Source organism: Argiope bruennichi, chromosome 3 (assembly GCF_947563725.1).
Source record: "Argiope bruennichi chromosome 3, qqArgBrue1.1, whole genome shotgun sequence".
In the NCBI taxonomy this organism is placed as follows: Eukaryota; Metazoa; Arthropoda; class Arachnida; order Araneae; family Araneidae; genus Argiope; species Argiope bruennichi.
Window position 1 is genome coordinate 145,912,406 of NC_079153.1, and position 23,308 is coordinate 145,935,713.

General features: G+C 32.2%; 1 protein-coding gene across 1 annotated transcript in view; it reads right to left on the reverse strand.

Annotated features, from left to right (window-relative positions):
• Positions 1–4,370: 4,370 nt before the first annotated feature.
• Positions 4,371–23,308, reverse strand: part of LOC129964165 (receptor-type tyrosine-protein phosphatase mu-like) — a 51,576-nt gene continuing 32,638 nt past the window's right edge. Inside the window, exons 8-12 of the mRNA XM_056078873.1 lie at positions 22,518–22,672; positions 16,555–16,690; positions 15,790–15,994; positions 4,643–4,680; positions 4,371–4,509 (exon numbers count right to left, since the gene is read on the reverse strand). Of these exons, the coding sequence (XP_055934848.1) occupies positions 4,649–4,680; positions 15,790–15,994; positions 16,555–16,690; positions 22,518–22,672 (528 nt within the window). The 3' untranslated portion in view covers positions 4,371–4,509; positions 4,643–4,648. The remainder of the gene's footprint in view (positions 4,510–4,642; positions 4,681–15,789; positions 15,995–16,554; positions 16,691–22,517; positions 22,673–23,308) is intronic.

Sequence of the window (23,308 nt, forward strand, 5' to 3'; positions counted from 1 at the left end):
GACAAAGATTGAACCATTTTAATTTCACAAAAGCAGGACCCTAGTTATCTTTCTTTCTTCATTCTTCTCAATAAAATCCACACAATCAAATTTTTAAATTCTAGTCAATATTTCTGAATTTAATACTATTAAATAAGCAAAATTTAATGTCTGAATAATCTGCTCTCAAAATTAAAGTATTAGTTTAGAAATGTTCTTATTTTTCCTGGAAGAATTTTATTTACAACTTGCCAGTTGAGGAAAATCGTAAAATTAATTCCAAATATATAGAAAATAATCTTTTACTACGAAATTGAAACCAACTCATTTTTAGAGAAGATGAAAAGATGTTAAATATGAATGAATGAAAAACGAGATGAAAACCAGTACCAAGACAATGGTCAAAAAATAGTTTAGGCATTTATGCCATTTTGTGCTTTATTTTCTAACTAGCCGCCTTTGGCGACCAGCCGATTCGCCAATCTTAATGTTCGTTTAAATTTTAATAATTAAATACTGTACGCAATTTCTACTTTAATAGATTCTTCATCAAAATATTTTAAAACTTCAAATTTTGATAGTCATATAATTCACTCATAATATTATAAAGGCCTTCAGTCATAACGTAAAATGTATCTCTATAATTTTCTGTTAGCTCCAGTAGAATTTATGCTTTAAATTGAAGTGAAAAATATTAATCTGTAATTAATATAATTATATTTTTTTACTGAAGCAAAGCATTTTTTTATAATATGATTACTGAAAACAGAGTCACTGAGTGTTTAAACTTTATGGACTCTAAAGATTATCTTTTTTAATTTATGTAATATCTCAAGAATTTGTCAACAAAATTTTCTCAGATTCATCATGAGCAGATCGATTAATAAACAATGTTTAATTTTAAACGCATCAAACATTAAAAAAATAAAATGAATCGTTTAAAATAATCGGTCGAAAGCAGGTTTAAAAAAACTACTTAAAAAACGATGTACTTAAAACTATAAGCATATACAAAAAATATATAACTAACATAAATACAATTTAATTACAAGAGCATACAACTAACCTAAAAATAATTTAAATCAAATCCGCATCAGTTGATAATAATTGTCAACAATCAGAACACAATGCGCATGCGTGAATTTTCATCGCCAGTTACGGTAACGCAAATGCGTGAATTTTTCTACGCCAGTTGGGGTAACGCTATGCAGATTAGAAATTTTTAATTTCCTTTATTCTGTTTTATTTTAATTCAAAAATACTTCAGAATGAATCTGAAAGATAGATTAATTAACAATGTTTAATTTTAAATGCATCAAACATAAAGAAAATAAACAGAATCGTTTGAAAGCCTAGCCTCATTAGCGCGGGGGAAAAAACTGTAGCCTTACTAATTTAGAAGTGGGGAAAATAAGATTTTTTTGGCGGGAAAGTTAGTTTTTAATTAATAATTAAAATTCTAATTAAAAATTCAAAAAAGGGACCCCAGGTGCACATTTCCGACTTCCAAGATATACATGTACCAAATTTGGTAGTTGTAGGTCAAGCGGTCTGGTTTGTAGAGCGCCAACACACACACACACACACAAATTGAGCTTTATATATGTATAGAAGAAATCAACTGAAGATGATTGTTTCTGTTAAAAAATAAAATAGTCCAATGCGTAATTTTTCGTATAAACTATCTTTGTAAATATGTATAAGACCCTATCCTTTTTTCAGTACTTATTGCTGACTTTTAATGAGAAATAATGTTGTTATATCTACTACTACAGTAATAATAAACTACAGTTGTTTATCTACTACAGTAATAATAAACCTATCTTTATTTTTTCAATTATTTGTTAAAATGTGTCCATTTGCGATTTCAGCTGCGTTCGGCTATGAATTAAACCTTTTTCATTGGTTTATTATCGTTTATACAGCAATATAAAGTCGCCCGGGTTTTTAGAATTCCTCATTTCGAATTCGGTCTTCATCTGCTTGGCTGCGTCGTCTTTCTCGTCGTCTGATTCGTCATTTTATTCATATTGTACTCATTTTACTCATCAGCTGATTTACAAAATCCTATTTTGGAAAAAAAATGCAGGTATTTAAAATTGTAAGGAAATTAATCAGAAAATGGATGACATTTTTTTGTTATTACTTATTGCATATGCAAATATTTTCATTGGATCATTGGGGCTTTAATATTTTGTTACGGTTCTGACTATCGTTGTGTAATTAACTTTTTTTATTACTAATTTACTTAAAACCTAATGATCAAAACTATAGAAATTAATACATTTTTTCTTAATAAATGATTTAATTTTTATAGATATTTTTAATTGTCTGAATTATTCACTATTTAATTTAAAAAGCTTTATCAAAATGCATTAACAAACTTCAGCTAAAGGTAAATTCTTTTTTTAATTATTGAATTGAAGGATATTTTTAAGTATTGTAAAAGAAAACTATCAAAATAAATAAATTAATTTAATAGCTGTATTATTGTACTGTATGATTAAACGTAAGGGAAAATACAGTTTATACAAAATAATTGATTTGTATTTCTAAATATTACTTTGTAATTCTCTATAAAATTTTATTCTCAATTCATTTTTTACTTAGAGCTACCAAACTTAACACATGCATACTTTGGAGTGTGGAAATATTCACCTCTCAGTGATTTTTTTTTTTGAAATTTTAATAAGAATTTAAAAAATTAAGCAAAATTATGTCAATTTATCGAAATGTCTTCCGAAAATATTGTAGAACAAAAATGATTTTTACTTCATTTTAAAGTTAAATACTATCTTTAATTTTTGATGCTGACTGTCTTTTTTTAAAAAAAATATATATTCACAGAAGTATGAATAAATATAAAAGATTTGTAAGGTGTAACTCCAAGTGATTTTTAAAAATGTTGAAAAAATTATTGCTGTAACATTCCATAAGCAAATGTTAGTTAAACGCTAAAATGAGACTTGTAGTCATCTGTATTTGGAAATGTGCACAGAATACTTTCTTTAGGTATTTAAAAGATGAAAAAATATAGCCTGCATTTTATTCATCTGAACAAAAAACGTTTTTAAATGCAGAGAACAGTCATTTTAAAGATAATTCACACAAAGAAGCCTGCTGAAAACAATGGAGATTTTCTTGATTAAAGAATGGGAGACATTTTCTTAATCACTTAACAGTTTTGGAAATATTTTTATACATGGTATAGAGAATTTTTTTCCCCTTTTTAAACCTTTTCGCTTCCCTTTTTAGTGTAAAAATAGAAAAAAAAACAGTGATATCTAAATGTTCATTTCAAAATGCACTTCAAATATTTTAAAAGTGGTTTTACGAAGAAGTGTTTTAGAATATTAATATATTTTATCATATTTATGATGGTTATCTTTTTTCATCTCTTTCTCATATTAGTATTAACCATGAAAGTCATTCGTTAGAATGCACACATAAATGCGTGTTTAAAACTGAAATATTATCAAATTAAATAATAATTAGTCTCATTTTAACTCCATGAAATTGTATTATTTGTACTGCCAAAATGTTGCCAAAGTTTTTTCAGAAAACTATTATATCTTTAATTTCTTAATACCTTTTATTGAGTTGAAAATGTTTAAAGAGCAAATATAACAAGTTCTTAGAAAAAACAAAAAATTAGTCATCATTTATGCAAAATTTTAGAAGTTAAGGACAATTAAGGATCAATTAAAGGACATGTCCAATTTAATCTTTAGCAGGAAAAAAAAACTGATATTTTTTCACAACCAGTTTATAAACTGATGTATTTAAAGCAATATTTCATTTTGTTATACCGGTTCGGGCATGGCTGTTCTTCATCTGTGTTCTCTCTGTGAGGTGTGTGAATGTGCCCCCCAGTAAAAAGGAGTTGCGAATGTGTGAATGTCATCTTCATATGAGCTAGAAGTCAGACTTCTGCCTTCGGGTGCTCAGGGGTCTTTACCCTCAGAAGCTATTGCACCCCCTTTCCGTGGTAACACGGACACGACATCATCATCATCATCATTTCATTTTGTTTCAAAAAACACTTTGGCTGGTAATTTAATAGTACGCTATCGATACTTTTTTTCTTCCAAGCTATATAAAATACAAATTAGCCACACCTTAAAGGCGTTAAATATTTATTTCAATTTTGTAAGATTGCACGTAATGATGCTTTTTTATTGCGTATTCTTGTAAATAAAAGAATCGTCTTAGTCATGCGTTTCATGGATGAAACTCATTTTCTTCTCTGAAATCAATCAGAAAGGAAGAAATCAGTTTATAAACGCAAAATTTAGCAATAGTAAAGAATATTTCAATTCATTAAGGGACTGGAATTGCTAAATAATTTTTGCACATCGAATCCGTCAAGGTGAGAAAATAGGAGACAAAAATAAAATGAAACTGAAATATTTTATTAAGAACAGACTTTGCACTATTTATAATTAAAAGGTTTATTATCCTTTTCCCTTTAATCGACCAGTTCATGCTTGCTTTCAACGAGTTTGTCTCTTTTGCATGTCAGGCGCATTCCTAGAAAGATAAAATGTTCTAGTCACTAGTAAATTTGGAATCTGCGCCCACTATTTTTGAAAAACATTTATATTAATTATGAAATAATTTCAAACATTCAGAAAATAATATGGAATGAAAAAAATAAATTTACCTCTTTTCAAGCGGCTTCGGGAAATCCTTTGTCAACAGCTACATGTGAATAGAACAAATATTAGCATCTTATTAGTAAGCAATATCTACTTAATATAAAAAAATAATACAAATCTGTTTTTGCGCTTTTATTCCGCTCTCCTGGGACTTTTCACTCCCCACCTAACGCAATACCTTTCAAGCATCAGTGTCAGTGCACCAGCTGAACGCTTTCAAAGCTTAATTTTCAATTGGCTATTTAAATTTTGATTCTATATCAGTATTGTCAATTGGTGGTGAAGTTGAAAAAGAATTGATTTTAAGATCTTATAACACTTATAATTATGAAGTGTAGTTTAATGATTGAAAAGTAGAAAACAATTAAAAAGAGTAAATTTCAATTCAACACACTAATGGAAGAATGTTTTTAATTTAATTTAATGTTGATATAATAGGGTGAGAAATTGAGAAAAAAAAAAAAAAAGAAAGTCAGAGAGTTTATTCAGTTCGGAGAAAGTCAGTGAGGAAACACTGAGAACTTTTTTTTTTCTTAAAGAACATTAGTAACAATAGCGCGTAATCTGAGAACTTCTACTTCCACAAGCTCCCTCAAAATGTTCTCCAACTAATAAAAATCTGAAATTTTTTGTGAAGAAATTTCTAAATCCTTACAACTTTCGACTAAATTTTGGATACTTTTTTTTAAATTTCTTTTGTGATTCCTCTTTTCGAGAATGATCATTAAGCAATTAAATCCTCCTTTGCCAACTTGCCTCTAGTATAACTTTCGATTATCCTGTCGATACTGCTACGTTCAGTGGTGGCGGGGTGGTCGGCTGTACGCAAGAAGAAGAAGTATAACTTTCGATTTTCTGGCATAAGTACATGGTTTGCACTTCTCTTCTTTATATTTGATTTAGGTTTCGAAACAATGCAAAAGTTGTTTTGGTTAATCTATTTAATCTTAAACCTTTGTCGGATGACATCTAAACGGGTACCCGTCTTCCATACCACACCATAGGGAGATATCTAACCCCGATGGATTTAAAATATATAACTTGGCGGCTCCTCGGTGGAATGAAATTTCGAAAATAGAGTCCTTTGGCATCACAACCAAGACATCGCGACCGAAGTTCAATGATGAACCCCTTTTCACTGACTCAGTACAATATTTGATGTAAATTTAAACTTTGATCTTCAGATCAAATTTTGTATTTCAATTATATTGCTTGTTGCAGAGCTGTTTTTTTTTTAAGTAAACAAATTCCAAGACATATAATTTCGAATGTGGTATTTTCGGACGCTGAATTAAAATATGGGGATTTATCAAAATCCCAAATTCAAATTTTTTGATAAATACAGCTCTTTCTATATTTTGCTAATGAGAAAAAATCCATTATTTATTTGATATAAATAGCTGTAACTAAAAATATTGCTCTGATATTTATAGAATTCTTTTTCTAATTTAGATCAAATCTAACTGATTGCAATTGAATTTTCATAACCTTTCTAGTATCCTTAAACCATTTAGTGTTACAGTAATTCACAACTAAAAATTATTTACACAATATTCAAATTCAGAGGCATTTCAGGAGAAATTGTTGTGGTTGTATCGTCATTTTTTAAAGCAAATTTTCTATCCATAATGATACGGATCTTCTCACGTCCATTCCTGCGCAACTTTTCTAAGGAAACAAAAAATATTTCCCTCTGCACACAAACTACTAGACTTAAAGACTGAATTTTCTCCTCTATCAGTCTAAAGCATTAGTGCACAAATAAAAGACTTCCAATAACAAAAATATATATATTTATTTTTTTAGATAAAATTTAGTTAAGAAAAATTTAAGGAAAGTTTAGCTACAAGTTAGAATGTAAGTGTTTGTGCTAATTCAGTATGGAATATATTATTTAAAAATTCCAAAATTTTTAATGTACAAAGGAATGAAATTCGTAAATGAAACACAGGAAAATAAAGTGAATGAACCCATAATTTTTACTAAACTGATCAAGATATCATACTGCATTTTTAAAAGGGTTTTTTTTACAACATCAGAACGGATCAAAAGAGTTTTAGCTGCATCATTACAATGTCTATAAAATATGCTTCTTAATTCAGTTGAGGGAAAATTATAGGTTTATGTACTTTAGTTCTCTACATCTTAAATATTCTTAGTAAAAATTTAATAATCATAGCATCCTTTAAAGATTAGTATTTGTCTCGGAAATACTATGATTATCGCTCTTTTTTTATCAATATTCTTGCATGAGCAATATTTTTATTAAAATGTTTTATTATAAAATAAAGATGTATAAAATTTAACTTTAAAATTGTAAAGAGAATATTTATTAATCGCAATCGAAATATCTGTAGCTTCGACAAAAATTAAATTAAAAGAAAACCATAAAAATTAATTAGTTTTTCTTTCACTCATCAATTCTTTCCACATAATGGTTTTGAATGGAAACATTTTTGCTGAGCTGGAATATTTTTAATTCGTTCCGTATATTCGTTGGCGTATTGCGCTTGAACACCAACAGATGGCGCAATGAAAAAACCAGAGCATTGAATTCTTGTTTTTGGTTAGACTGGCTTCTTTGGGGGTGCTTGGATGTAACGTGAGCTTTCGTTACTCGCTAGCTACTGTCATGAACGGTGGCGATTTGGAGGATGCTAGGAGACCCAAGATGGTATTCAAATCGACCTTCAGGAAAGTGATGCAACTATTCCGGATGCCCCTGCCTGTCAGTCATGCGCACAGAAAAGTTTTATTGAAATGGCCGTTTGTGGCATTCAAATGGAACTGGATGAATTGAACAAGGCTATGAAAAACTGGGCAAGGAATCCGAATTTGCCCCAGGATCACCCTACATTCCTAGACATGGAAGCCAAGAGAGCTGATGCCATATCAAGACTGGAGGAAGCTCAAGGTAATCTTTCTCTCAGTGTAGCGTGAATCCGCAATCTTCGACGAAGCGAGTAACAACTCAACTCCGTATTGAAAACAACAACAACTTGGAATCAAACTTGAAAAACGGAACAGCGTTGTGATCAGCAGCTGAAAAGATTCTGAACTATTTTCTTTCGGAAATGCAGTCATTTAAACTTAATATGTATATAGAATAGCTTGTCTTGTCGTAGAAATAAATGTTATAGTTTATTTTTTGAAGGAGAGTAGTTTTTTTCAATCACAGTAAAAGAACCCGTGTACCATAGGCGAGTATACGACATGGCGTCCGCGACAGGACTGTGATTTGAAATCAACGATTCGAAAGGAAAGTGAATTTTTTGACGATAAATTATTTGTTATTAGAAATTTGTCGATACTTTGAAGAATAACTGTTTCAGAAAAATTATGGAAGCTTTAAAGCTTAAACGAAAAACAGTTAGATCTGCATTCACTAGATTATTTAATCATTTAGATGAGTCAGCGAAAACGGAAGTAAACATTGCAGAAGATTTAGATTGTTTGGCAACCTTCCAGCTGCTTGGCGAGAAAAATAATGAACTTTTGCAATTAAATGAAGATATTTTGAATCTTTTGTTGATGTCTGAAGACATAAATGAAGACGATATTGAAAAGGAATCTCGTTCAGCAGATGAGTATTCACTCAATTCTAAAAGGATGAGTTTATTAGTGGATCGAAAAACTAATCCCGCTGTTAACGCTGATACATTATCTTCAGTTGGCGGTGAAAAGCGGAAATTCAAGCTGCCTCGTTTGGAACTGAAGAAATTTGGCGGGGAAATTAAAGATTGGCTGCCGTTTTGGGGACAATTCGGAAAAATTGATGAAGACAACGATATCGATGAAACCGACAAGTTTCAATACTTAGTCCAAGCAACTATCCCGAATTCCAGAACGAGGGAATTAGTTGAAAGTTTCCCTTCTACTTCCGGAAATTATTGCAAGGCGATTGATTGTCTGAAATCTAGATTCGGCAGAGATGATTTGTTGGTTGAATATTACGTTAGAGAATTGTTAAAATTGACACTCGCATTTAATCTTAAAGAGAAACATGCTGAATTATCAACTGTTTATGATCGACTTGAAACCCAGCTGAGATCATTAGAAACTCTTGGCGTTACTACAGCAAAATATGCTCCCATGTTGTTTCCCCTGGTTGAGTCTTGTTTAAGTGAAGAAGTTTTAAGAGCCTGGCGGAGAAATGATAGAGGATTGAATGGAAAAGATGACACAAAAGAATCTCGATCGGAAAGTTTGATGAAATTTTTGAAGAACGAAGTTGAAAATGAGGACAGGATAGCTCTTGCCATGGAAGGCTTCTCTTTGAAAGAAAATAGCAAAAATATCAAGATTAAAAGAGACTTGCCGACAGGTGCGGGACTTTTTTCAGGAAACAAAAAATCTGTTTTGAAGTGTGTATTTTGTGACAAGAACAATCATGAATCCAAAGAATGTCATGTTGCTCGAAATTTGGATTTAAATGAGAAAATGAACCGATTGAAGAAAAGAGGTTGCTGTTTCAGATGTCTAAGTAACGGTCACGTGTCAAAGCTATGCAGGATCCAAGTGAATTGTGGAATTTGTGGTCAAAGAGATCATGCTGTAATGTGTCCTGATAGAAAGACCGTTGAGTCTTCTAACTCTCAAGAAGCAACGGACAGTTCAATCAATTTTGGACAGTTCAATACAATGACCAATCCCACATGTTCTACAAGTGTGTTTCTACAAACCCTGGTCGTGGTTCTTCGAGGAGAAACACAAGATTTTGCTGTGAGGGCCCTCATAGACACTGGAAGTCAGAAATCTTATATTACGAAAGAAGCTGCTAAGAAAATGAAGTATCCTGCATTAGAAGAAACAACTCTTATTCATACTTTGTTTGGAGGGATGCAAAATCCCCAGAAACATTCAGAATACAAGATTTTTGTAAGTGATTTTAAAAAGAATTATCATTGCACTTTTAACGCATTTGATCAAGAGAAAATCTGCGCCGAAATTTGTCAGATACCAACCGGATTCTGGCCAAAGAAATTAGAGGATAATAAAATTCATCTAACGGATCAAGAATGTTTAGCATCTTGTTCTTCATCCACAATCCATTTGCTTATTGGTGCTGACACAGCAGGAAAATTGATGACTGGAAAAATCGGTCATAGCAGGAAAAGGTCGAGCATGCCTGAGTTACGAAGAATTGAATACGATTCTATGCGTTTGCGAAGACATCGTAAATTCAAGACCCATTACCTACGTTTCTGAACACAATTATTTGGAACCTATAACACCATCTTCGTTCCTCAGAGAACGTAGGAAAGATGGAATTCCAGATCTTGACCACTTGGAACTATCGCCTGAGTATTTTCGCAAGCGGCGACGACTGTATAGGTGTAAACTGCAAGATCTCAGAAATCGATTCCGACAGGAATACTTGGGGCAGCTGAGGCAACAAACTAAGAAAATGATAAAAACCCACGATTTCAAGGTGGGAGAAGTGGTTATTGTCGAAGTAACCAATCAAAAACGTCTGAATTGGCCTCTGGGGAAAATAACAGAAATATTCCCTGGTAAGGAAGGTTCAGTTCGTCTTTTGAAAGTAAAAACGAAGAACGGCGAATTTCTGAGACCTGTACAGCGTCTCTACGCACTTGAAGTTCAAACGCCTTCAGTAGAGAATCTACTAAAGAAGAGAACATCTGAAATTGAAGATGAGAAAGACGAGGCAGTACAACAGCAATATGTTGAACATCCTGAGAAGCTACCAGAATCGGACGAAACGTCTCTGCCAAATCTAAATACCATGAAAACCCATTTCGGCCAAAAGATTCAAGTTCTCAAACTACTGGACCTGTGAACTGTTTGGACTAAAGAACATTTTGAGTTTTCTTGAAAAGAAAAACCCAAAAGGTGGGAGTGTAGCGTGAATTCGCAATCTTCGAAGAAGCGAGTAACAACTCAACTCCGTATTGAAAACAACAACAACTTGGAATCAAACTTGAAAAACGGAACAGCGCTGTGATCAGCAGCTGAAAAGATTCTGAACTATTTTCTTTCGGAAATGCAGTCATTTAAACTTAATATGTATATAGAATAGCTTGTCTTGTCGTAGAAATAAATGTTATAGTTTATTTTTTGAAGGAGAGTAGTTTTTTTCAATCACAGTAAAAGAACCCGTGTACCATAGGCGAGTACACGACACTCAGGATGCAAAATGTAACGCAGCTCTGAATCCCTCAACTTTCCAAAAGCGCAAGTTAATGAACAATTCCAATCCCCTGCCAAACGTAAAACAGCTCGGAACAATCCTATTCAAACTTCTAATCAAGAAATTGTCACTAAAAATCGCTTTTAACCGATCGAAAACACTACAGAGCCCGCAACCGAAGCCCCGCCCACTAAAGTCCCACACATCATGCTTAGATATGCTGACAAATATCAAGCTATGTTAGCTGATATTGAAAACGTTTGTGGCCCTACAGAAAATAAATTTAACAATGGTTTTATCAAAATTTTCCCTACCACTATCGAACAACATCAAAAAATTCAATCATACGCAACCACTCAGGGCTATGAATACTATATTATTAAACCAAAAAGCAAACGCTCAGTTAAGGTAGTTATCAAAGGTCTCCCGATTGATCATGAATCTGAAGAAATTTTTGCATAACTTAGAAACGAACTCGATTATCCAGTCACCAAAGTTGTTCAGCTAACACAAACGAGAACAAAGAGGGCGCTGCCTTTCTTTTTAATCGAGCTTGAACGTAACGATGAAATCAATAGTATATATAACATCAAAAGCATCAGTTATCTACGTGTTACCATTGAGCCATATCGTGCTCGCAATATCACAAGACAATGTTTCAAATGTAATTATTTCCACCACTGCGCAGATTGCTGTAACATCAAGACACGATGTCTCAAATGCGGTGCTTCTCACGAGACCAATGCTTGCGATATCAAGGTGCGCATTGAAATCCCTAAGTGCTTTAATTGTGGCAAGAGTGACCATGTTGCTTCATACAGAGGATGCGAGGCGTTCCCCAAGACGAATACCCCTCAACAAAATCGTAACAATATAACTAACCAGCGCAGAGTTACTTTCAATAATAACCAGGCTAATATTCGTGAAAACACATCGTTCGCTGATCATTTCAAACCAGTTAAAGCACGGCAGATGGCGCCACGCGATAAACCAAATGTTGACAATGATGATACTTCTACCCTCAATTTTATGAACTCTAATGATTTTAAGGAACTCATTGAGGGCATGAAGGAAATTAAAAAGCTTCTGAATGAGTTTCCTAACCTTTTAATTCAAAAACGCCAAAACATCAGTCGACAAAGTCTTAATTCTTTCTGAAATTTTTGATAGTCTGGTCAATCCCTCTGATTATTAACATACACGTGTAACAACCTGCGTATTGTTTGCTGGATTGCAAATGGCATTTCAAACAAAATTAATGATTTTCGCTCCTTTGTAAATAAGTATAACCCCGATGCTATTCTTATTCAAGAAAGACCGCAAAGAAAGATTTTTCTGGCAAATCACCACTCGTACTATAGTTACAGGATTGAGAATACTGGTGGTGGTACTGCAATTCTGATTAAAAATGGTATCTCCCATCATGAGATCATTACTACTAAGTTATACTATGTTGAAGCCACGGTGGTTGCCCTGGATATTAAAAATGATCCAATTGCTCTTACTTCTATTTACATCCTCCCCCTAGTTCTGATAATGTCCTCTTTACTTTTGATATTATTTTCAATATCAAAAGTAATGTTTAAAGTAAAAGCTTTTGATTTTGATATGATATCAGTTCTAACCAAGTTATTTGTGGCGATTTTAAAGCCCATTATATCAGTTGGAGTTGTCAAAATAATAATGAACGTGGCAACTCGTTATTTTCTTTTGTACCGCATGCAGGTTTAGATATTTTAGCTCCTTACTTAAAGATATGGTGTCTATTCTGCCAGTACAATAGATCTTGCAATTGTTAAAGACTTTCTTTTCCCATACGAAATTGTTTCTATCCCCGAACTCAGCTCAGATCATAACCCAGTTCTTCTTAGCTTTTTTCTTAAGACTTCTTTTTTAAATCACTTTTTTTTTTTTGCCAGATAGCAATAGAAAAGTTACTACTAATTGAACCAATTTTAAACAAATACTGTCTACTGCTAATTTCGATCATAATTTAGACCCACAAACTCCTGAGCAACTTGACGAACTTGTTGACTACTTTGAAAAAGTAATTACTGATGCTAAAGTCGCTGCCTCGAAACCACTGAAATTTAATCAAAATTATATAGACCCAAAAATTCGTAATCCCCGAAAAGAAAGAAATTATTCCAAAAAGGTCTTTCAAAACACTAGAAACCTAGTCTTCCAGAGAATCATGAATAAACTCAACAAAACTATCTAAATACTTATTTAAAAACTGTGCAAAATGAATTTATTAATAAACTTGTTAACGCTAATACCTATGACGGCACTTTCTGGAATTTTGTTCCATCTTTTAAAAAGAAAACGCAAAAAATTTCTGCCCTTAAAGGCCCGGCTAGTATTGTTAATACAGACATTGATAAAGCAAACAGCTTTGATAACAGCCTTGAGACTCAGTTTCAATTAAATAATCTTAAACATGACGAAACAGAGACGCTTGTAAATAACATAGTCAAAGACTTTCAGAATACTCTTCCTAATTACTTTCAAGATGTTATTCCACCATCTATCACTGAAATTAATGACTGCATTAAGAATCTTAATATCAACAAAGCCCCTGGCTTAGATGGAATTAATAACAAAGTTATTCGTAATCTCCCCCCAAATTTAATTTCTATGCTTCAAATTATCATTTTAAAAATCATGGCCATTGGTCACTTCCCTACAAAATGGAAAACAGCTGTTGTCACTCCCATCCTCAAATCGAGCAAAGATTCCACAGAACCAGACAGTTTTAGACCCATTTCACTACTTGCTTCCATTAGTAGAATTGCTGAGAACATCATTTTAAATGGGCTCAATAAATTCCTCGATGACAATAACATCCTTTGTCCGGAACAATTTGGTTTTAGGAATAACCTCTCGACGACGCATCAACTTGTCAGGGTAGTTGAATATGTCGAAGAGGGTTTTGCTAATAATCAAAAGTCTGCCGCTGTTTTCCTAGATATTCAGAAACCCCTTGACAGAGTTTGGCAATAAGGCCTTGTTTACAATCATTATTTTATGTTATTATATTATTGTTTTATTATTATTATCATTTATAATATCCCTCATTACATTATCAAAATTATTATCTCCTATTTAAACAACAGATTCTTTTGTGTTCACGTTAACAATAATCTTTCAGACATCAAACATATTAAAGCAGGTGTTGCCCAAGGTTCCAAAATTGGTCCTATCCTTTTTTCAATCTACATTAACGATATTCCAAAGCAAATTAATACTATGCTTTGCATGTATGCCGACGACACTGCAATACTAGCCAGAAATAAAAATCAAAATTTCATCTCAATAGCTCTTACAAGACATCATAAAACCCTCGTAGACTGTATCACTAAACTGAAAATTGAAATTAATCCGAGTAAGACTGAAGCAATTATGTTCACCAAAAATCAGGTTTACAAGAATTAAAATTAAAAATCAAATTATCCCGTGGTCTAAGAAATGTAAATATTTAGGCGTTATTTCAGACAATAAACTTACATGGAAACCCCACTTTATTTATGTTAAAAACAAAATTATAGACCTAACTCACAAATTTTATCCCCTAATTTCTCGAAACTCTAAAATGAATAGGGACTACAAAATATTTATTTACACCGCTTATTTGCGTTCAGTTCTAACGCACGCATGTCCGGTTTGGGAATATGCTGTCAAGTCAAGAATTATTGAAATTCAACAAAATAATCTTATTAGAAGATTCTGTAATTGTCACTGGTACATGAAAAACACAAACATGTATAAAGCTCTTGATTATCCACTACTTAAGAAATTTATTAAAAAACGTGCCACTAAATTTTTTAAAAATCTTGATTCTCACGATAATGAAGCAGTTCTTGCTATTCCTAAATGCACTCCTAATTTACGTATTAAAAAACGCCGTAATATTCTGCTTTAAGCCCCCTTTTTTAGTTTTACTGTTTAATTCAAATTCAACTTTATTTTTTTTTTTTCATATCTTTAACCAAATGCCTTGGCAGCGTTTTCCCAATCCTTGTTGCACCTCCTATCGCATCCTGACAGCCAAAAGAAACTTGAGCTTCATCAAGCACCTCCCACCGCATCTCCTGCTAATACTACCTAAGCGACTTCCTTCGACTTTTCCGAAGAAGATGACGGCAAATACTGAACGCAAGGTTTCTGACAAGTCCTTTCATCTACAGGAGATAAAGCCCCAATCCTACGGGCTAGGCGCTCCGTTAAACATATCATTAACTAACGTGAGCTTTCGGTAAACGCGCTCGAAAATGCGCCGTCTGAAATCTGTATGCAAAAAAGCTATTCGCTGTATTTAAATCTGTAATTCATTCTTATTCTGTATTCCCATGAATCGCTGCCGAATAAATATCGAGATTTGGATGAGGTGAGTCATTCCTTTATTTGAGTCTGACTAGAATTTATACATTCTTTTGATTCTAAGTAGTTTAAATCCTTAACTAAATTAACAACATGTGGGACTTTTTTTAAGTCGATTCTTCTTCAATTCCATTCCCTTAGGAATGAATTATTAAGAGTGGAGAAGTCTAAAAAATCATATTTCAAAAGTTTCAAATCCATAATCAGTTTTGAAACACTTAAAAATGGAAATTCTCATAGATGCGTTAGCAAATAGGTAGTCCACAACACTTATAAAATTCAAAATGTTAGAAAATATTGATTTATTTTCTAAATTAATTCTTAAATTATCAAAGTAATGTTTAAATAAACTGCCAGTTATTTTGAATATTGTTTTGAAAATATAAAAATATTTGTAATTAAAATAATCGAAAATCATTGATGCAAAATAAGTAAACATATAACACAAAGTATGTACTGCTGATAAGTTAAAAAATCTGTACATGAAATTATAGAGAAATTTTTGCAGATCTGCTTGTTGAGTTCCTAATGCATAAATTACTATATTCTTTTGATATTTATTGATGTAAATATGCATGTGGAATTAAAATCTTGCCGTGACAGGTCTCTGGAGCTGTTTACCTGCAAGCACGGCGGAGATCCTGTGGCTGTGCCACCTGATTCTCTCGAGAGCTTCCCCCATGCATAATGGTCTCTGGAACTCCTTTTCGTACAGTTCGTTGTGCAGTGAACGGTGCAGATGATCTACCTTTTCCAGATATTCGACAGTTTCGGTGCTGTTCTGGAAGAGATCATTCACCCCCTGGTGGGCAAATACGTACTGCTCCTAAAACAGAAAACAAGACTCAGGCTTATTGTACGCAATAATTCTCTTAGGAGAAAGAAGAGACTTCGATTTCATTTAATTCAGTGCTATTAACATGTAATTATGAAATTTCAAGAGGACTATTTGAGGTGGATTTCATAAAGTTGGAATCATAGCCACTTCATGAGGATGATTTCCGTAAAGTTCTGTAAAGAACGATTTTTCCTTTATCATACAACTTAAACATTTATGAATTGTAAGCGACTTGCAATAGAGGCTTTTATCTTCTTTTCGAATTTCCGAAAAGATCAGAGATCTTATACATTTTTTAGATATTTTATTTAAAAGGATTCCTACTCAGTTTTGATAATTTTCCAATCCACAATAAGTAATAACCTTATAGATTTAAAACATTTTCAGAGTTAATTGCTCGAAAATCTCGAAAAAAAAGTATGAAAGTATTTTTTTTTAAATATTTCTTTAAACATATTCTTTTTTTATTGTGCAATGTTTAAACATTATTAAGTACAGTATTAAATTTATAAAATTAAAAAGTACTAAAATAAAGTTGGGCTTTTTACCTTTTTCTCAACGACGTCCACTCTTTGCACTCTCATGTGGTCCAGTCTTTCAGGGAAATTGACCAAACCCTCTTGTTTCGCTCTCTCGATCATCGAATCCATAAGGATAACCGTACCAGTGCGGCCCACACCGGCACTGCAAAAATTAAGGACATTCGTTTCAGACAAATTTAATCTGATTCTTAGATGTTACAAACAGTCAGGAATGATTTTTTTTTCAGACTGGAACACTCGTGTATCCCTTTATGACATGCTAATTTTATTTATAAATTAAGTTCCCTTTTAATAAAAAAAATTTGATTTCTATATACAATGGCCAAAAAATTGTACCAAATTTTTAATGAATTGAATTTTTTTTAAAAATTGTTAATGAAGATCTATGTGCGAACTCAAAAAAAGTGAAATATTCCAATCTTGTTCTTTTCATATTACAAAAAAAGAGAATTGGCATATCGGAATCGCAGAAGCATTTATTAGCCCAGTGAAACTAGACTAATTTCATATTATCGTAATCAATTTTTAGGTAGATTCTTATAGGAGGACTACCTATTACATTAGTTCTCCATGATACGACGTTAGGAAAATTTCTGCTTCACCAATCATGGTCCCTAGAAAACAAAACCACCCTTCGTTTAAAAGTTTATTATATATATGCAATATCTTTTAATTATAAATTAAATCCTAATTAATTTCCTAATTTTTATCTTAATTTTGACTATATTAATTTCATTCTAAAACGTTCTCTTATTTTCTGATCCAGTTCCACCCTTTTTATTTAATTAATGCAAAAGAAGCTCTGTAAAATTGCTGAGACCGGCAAGTTCCCACACTCCGAATGAAGGGATAAAAATTTGTCGATCTAACACTTTCTTTTAAAAGATACCTATAACTAATTCCCTTGCCTAAATCGACACGTGTAAAGAAATCTCTATCAAGTTCTCACAGCATATAATCATGGGGATAAATATTTCATTAGCTTTTTTTTCTTTTCACTCTTGTATCGTTCTGTGTTGATGTGCCTCGTAACTTTTGCTTGGACAAAAATTATGCCTCCCGGGATGGAATAAAAACGAAATTTAAAAATTAATAGTGTCCTTTCTCTCTTCAGCCTCTGCATATATATATATATATATATATATATATATATATATATATATATATATATATATATATATATATATATATATATATATATATATATATATATATATATATATATATAAGCATTATTTTATTTGAAGCAGAATGCAGGTTCGAACACATTGAAGAGACTTTGTATTTTTAAGTTCGACTTATTCTCTACCGGAAGGCAGGCATGATTTATTTACAAGAAGGAGCGGACAAGACACGTCCTCCACAGCGCGAAACAAGAGCAGAAGTCGGAAAAAAGCAAGAAATAAATTATTCCTCGTCTTATATAACATGAGATATTGATAGGTAAAATATTTTTTTACAACGCTAATATATTATTAAGATTCTGATAGAGATTTCTGAGGCATGTCAATCACAAGTAAGGGAAACACAGGGATCTTTTTTAAAAGAATGTGCTTACTGGACATTTTTCTATCCCTTCACGCTGAGCATGTAAAAGTGTTGGCGTTTAGCCAATTCAGCAATTTTATAAAGCTTCTCTTCAATTAATTAAAAAAAGGAAGTGGAATTGGATCAGGAAATAAGAGAATATTTTAAAATGTAATTACTGTGGACTAAATTAAGATAAAGCTTCGGAAATTAATTTAGTTTAAATTAAGATTTTAAGATATATATATATATATATATATATATATATATATATATATATATATATATATATATATATATATATATATATATATATATATATATATATATATATATATATATATATGGTTTGGATTTTAACCAGATTGGAATATGTTGTTAGAAATGTAGAGATCTCGGATGAGTTCGCAAATGGACCATCTAGCGGAAAGGTAGATAGAAATGGTGAAGGATTGAAACTTTCTGCAATATCTTAGAAAATCTGTCTGCAAACTGCAATATCTTAAGACAGCGATTCTTAACCTGTGGGGCACGCCCCCCTAGGGGGGCGCCAGCACAATAGATTGGGGGGGGGCTCAAGAATATCCAAGAGAAAATATTATTTTAAAAAATTGATTAACTGACTGAAAGGAAAGTACATATACACATAGAAAACAAAATACGTTTCGAATATTTAATAATGTATTAAAGTAAAACAACTTGCTAAATCAAAACTTCCTTAATCAAAACATACTAAATTAAAAACAAATTTAATAATTATTAGTGACTTCCTTGGGCCTGTCTTGCAAAGAAAATTTTTTAGAAGAAAACTTCATTTTAGAAATAGCCACTCTCAGTTCTGTAACTATATTTAGCCGAGATCTATATTTTGTCTCCAAAGAAGCCACAGCAGAAAATCCAGTTTCACAAAGGTAGGACTTTGAAAATGGTAATAGAATGCGAAATGCCCTTGTTTTTAGTGCAGAAAAATCATCCTCTACTTCTGCCCAAAATTCAAATAGTGATTTATTACTAAATTGTCTTTTAGTTTTGCCACTTGTCGTGAAATCTATGATTTTTTTTCCCTCATAAATTGAGAGTTCTTCGGGAGTTTTATGAAATTGATCCCTAACCCACTCGTAACTTGCTATCAGTTTATCGTCAGCAAGAAAATACTTTTTAAAATTCTTTGCCAGCACAGTTAAATGATTTTCATTGGTTACAAAAATTACTTTTACATGTTCTTCTTCAGCCTTGTTAGTTTTAGTACAATCATCCACATTTGCAAACATTGTTAGGTTTTTTTGCTTTAAATTTCTACTTCACAATTTCAATTTTCTACAAAAAGCATTAACTTTATCACTCGTACTCAACATATGTATATTTGCTCCTTGGAGTTGAAGATTCAAGTTATTTAATTTCTCGAATATGAAGACCAAGTAGCTCAATTTCATCACAAATAAACCATCGCGAAAATTCTCGGCCTCCGGTCTGTTTTCTTCTTCTAGGAAAATGGCGATTTCTTCTCTTAATTCATAAAAACGTTGCAAAAATTCCCTTATAACTATCTTGCATCGCAATAAAATAGTAACGCTGAATGTAATGAACCCATGTCTTTACAAAGTGCGGAAAAGATTCTCGATTTCAGGGGTCTCATTTTTATATAATTTACTACGGTTACAACCATAGTTAACACAATATTCAGACCAGGACTCATTTCTTTCGAAGTCAAAGCTTCTCTGTGGATCACGCAATGTGTCCAGACGCACTGAGGCGATTTTTGTTTTACAAGTGCTTGTATACCTTGGAACCAAATTTTAATTTTAATTCGAAGAATTATCTGGGTTTGTTGACGTACTCACTATGAAGCGTTTCCAAATGTCGCTTAAGTTTATTAGGTTTCATGCTTTCTGTAGCCAACATTTTTGAGCAAATGATACACGGGAGCCTTTCTTCATTTACTTCAATACTGGTAAACTCAAAATTTAAGTATTCTTGAGAAATTTTTTTTTGATTTTATTTTCGGAACCACGCTTGTCTGTGTATTTGTTGATGCTTAACTATCGTCAAATGCTAGCTTACTTTCGCTTAAAAATTTATCCACGAGTCTGCATAAATCTACTGCCGTGAATATTTAATAATGCAATTAACACGAAAACATATAAAACATACACAATCACGGTAGATTCGATAGCGATAGAAAGATAGACTCGAATGAGACTGGCCGGAATTGAAACTTGCGTATCGAATATTTTCTTTCTTCTTATGAGAAAACATTTGCTCTATTCATGCTCAAGACGGCATCGGTCGTGTGGATTCCTTTCCACAAATATTACTTATTTCTTTCTCTTTTGTTTAGTCGTGCTTCTGTTTTATTTCTTTTATTATTCGTAAAAAGTATTCCCTGTTTCTAAATTTAGTTCACCCCGTCTAGGTTAATTTTCATTAATGAATTTTTCTACTTTCATATTCTTTTAACGCTATCTCTCTGTTTGGGTTTCATTACAAATATAATATTTAATTTTCCCCCGCTTTCATTCGTTTCATCTGTTCACCGCCCGCAAATGCCAGATATGGTTTCTCGCCAACATTGGCTCGCTTTAACTCTTGTTTTGGTAGTTAGTTAAAAATAATTTAAAAACAGAATTCAAAATACTCAATATACGTTACTGTTGTATACATTTTATTGTAATAGGGGGGGGGACGATGAAAATTATGATTGAAAACTGGGCCGCGAACACTGAAAGGTTGGGAAACGCTGTCTTGAAACGCTGTCTTGAGGTTGAAAAGTGATTTTCAAGATCTAATTTTGCCTGAAATTAGATACATGAAAGATGAAAAGGAATCTACTTACCGAGAGGATTTTTTTTTCTAAAAAGTGATTAGTATAACTATTTCCAAAATTTAAACAGTAATTTGAAAATATATTTTGTTGTCTCGCATTGTTTCTATGTGAATATAAAATAAGATCTACACAGTGAAAAATCCAATACATAAATAGAAAACTTAGAGTGAGTTTTTTTTAAACGACGGGTCACGATTCTAAGTTCAATTAAGTGTCATAATATTGAAGTAGAGGAACTACAAATTCATTATTATAACAATTTATTTTTAATAATAAAAAATTATTTTAAGTGAAGTATTGATAATTGAAATATCTATTCTCATTTGTTAAATAACGGAATGAATTTAACTTCCTTTTTTTTAATTTATTCTTGAATAATGTTCAATATAGTAGTTTAATTTATGTCGTTTGTACAGATTTTTTCCTAGTTACACTGGGCGATCGACAAAACTGCATAACATTGTGACTCAATAGCAAGAATAATAAGATGGCAATATTTATCACGCCTGCTACATTCTGGATTAAACAGCTTTCAACGTCTAGCAGGAATGGGAAGCACCGAACTTTTCAACAGCTGAATCAATCTATACGAGACTGATTTCTTTCAGACTTGTCATAAGTTGTGACCGAGGGATTCGAACCCTCTATCATCGATATTTTTTCAGGTGAAGTACTCTCGTTATCAGTTTTCGAAAAACTGAACAGCACACCGTTCTGACTGACTTTCTTGTAAAGAAGGTTACTGTATGAAAACTAGCTGCAGTCCTATCAAGTTCAGAGGCCGCAGATAGATAGCAAGAGGCATTTGAATAGTGGTTTCTTAAAAAAAATTATAAAATGTCCATTTATTGCTGATGGAATGTCCATTTATTGCTTTTGCGCTGTTCACAGACAAGCAACATTTTATATTAAAATTTTGTTTCAATATACAAAACATGCAAGCTCAGTGGCAAAAACTACACAACATAAATTTTGCAGCGTAAAAATATGGTTGCAAATGATTATTATCTATTTCAAATGATTATATTGGACTTCTGCAGAACTTTTTAGTCCTATATTTCATTCCCACTGCTTCGAACCAGCGAACATTTCGAATATTTCAGGAAAAAATTTCGGGTGAAAGAATTGCCATGGATCGAAATAAAATTCGAGCACAATGGAACACCCTCGAATACTTCAACAATGAAATCCATCAGTACTTAATTTAAAGATTAGACGATGTTGGACAGAAAGAGGGGATGATTTCTATACATTAATCTAGCATGTTTTGCTTATTCTATCTCATGGACATAACTTCAGATATAAATGCACCAATCTCAGTAACTGCCTGTCGTTTGAAACGAACGAATCGGTTTTACGATTCCGTATTAGATAGTCGTAAATGTCGGGCATTTCAAAAGTGTATCTGTTGTTATGTATAAATGCTTTTTGTTTACTTGTCGATTCGTGAATTGCGCTTTTTTCACAACGAGGCTTCGGACTGAATTGCTGCGTGATTTTCGGTTTTTTTAAAAATGTTTTTTTAGCTTTTTGCGTATAGTTTTATAGCTTTCTGTGTATTTCAGATGCTCTACCCCATTAGGCATTTAAAAATTAATGTCAATTCGATCCTTCTTACCTGCAATGAATACAAATAGGCTCTGTGCTGTCGGGTAGGTATTTTCGGACTTGTTGTAAGAGACCCAACACAGACAAGCGATCACTGGGCACTCCCAGGTCCGGCCAGCCGGTGAAATGGAAATGACGCACGATGCGGAATCCAACTGACCCAGACTAAAACAAAAATTAATCAAGACATTGTTTCATTGGTTGCTGAAAATTATCGTTTCTTATACAGTAAATTAGTTAGGTAAATTTGATACCTAAAAAAAAAAGCAATAAAGTTCTTATTCAGAAAAAGAAACGAATTTAATTGATCAGCTCCTGCAACAGTTTGTGTTGCGCTTAGGATATACAATGAGATTTATTTTTTAAAAAAATTTAGGTGAATCAACTAAATGGAAAAAATGGTTATAAATGTCGTTATGGCTCGCTTAAAAAATTTATAGTCGAAAAAAATCAGTACAAAAAATTAATATTAGATTTTAACATTTCAATGAAAAACATGCGTTCACATTTCTGTACTTTCTATACTGTGTAACGTCCTTTCTTTCATTCACATATTCATTCTTCGTTGTATTACTCTTTCTAAACATGTATTATTTTTCTTTTAGATGAATTTTATAAACTGTTGTCTTTGTATTCATATACATTTCAATTTCTATTTTCTCAACCGTATGCCATATGATGATGAATTTTTTATTCTTTTTAATGAAGTCTCTTTGCGTGTATATTAAATCAGATCTATTACACATAAGCTCAGTTTTCGAAATGGAAGACAAATGATCACAATAATGGTTGAAATATTTA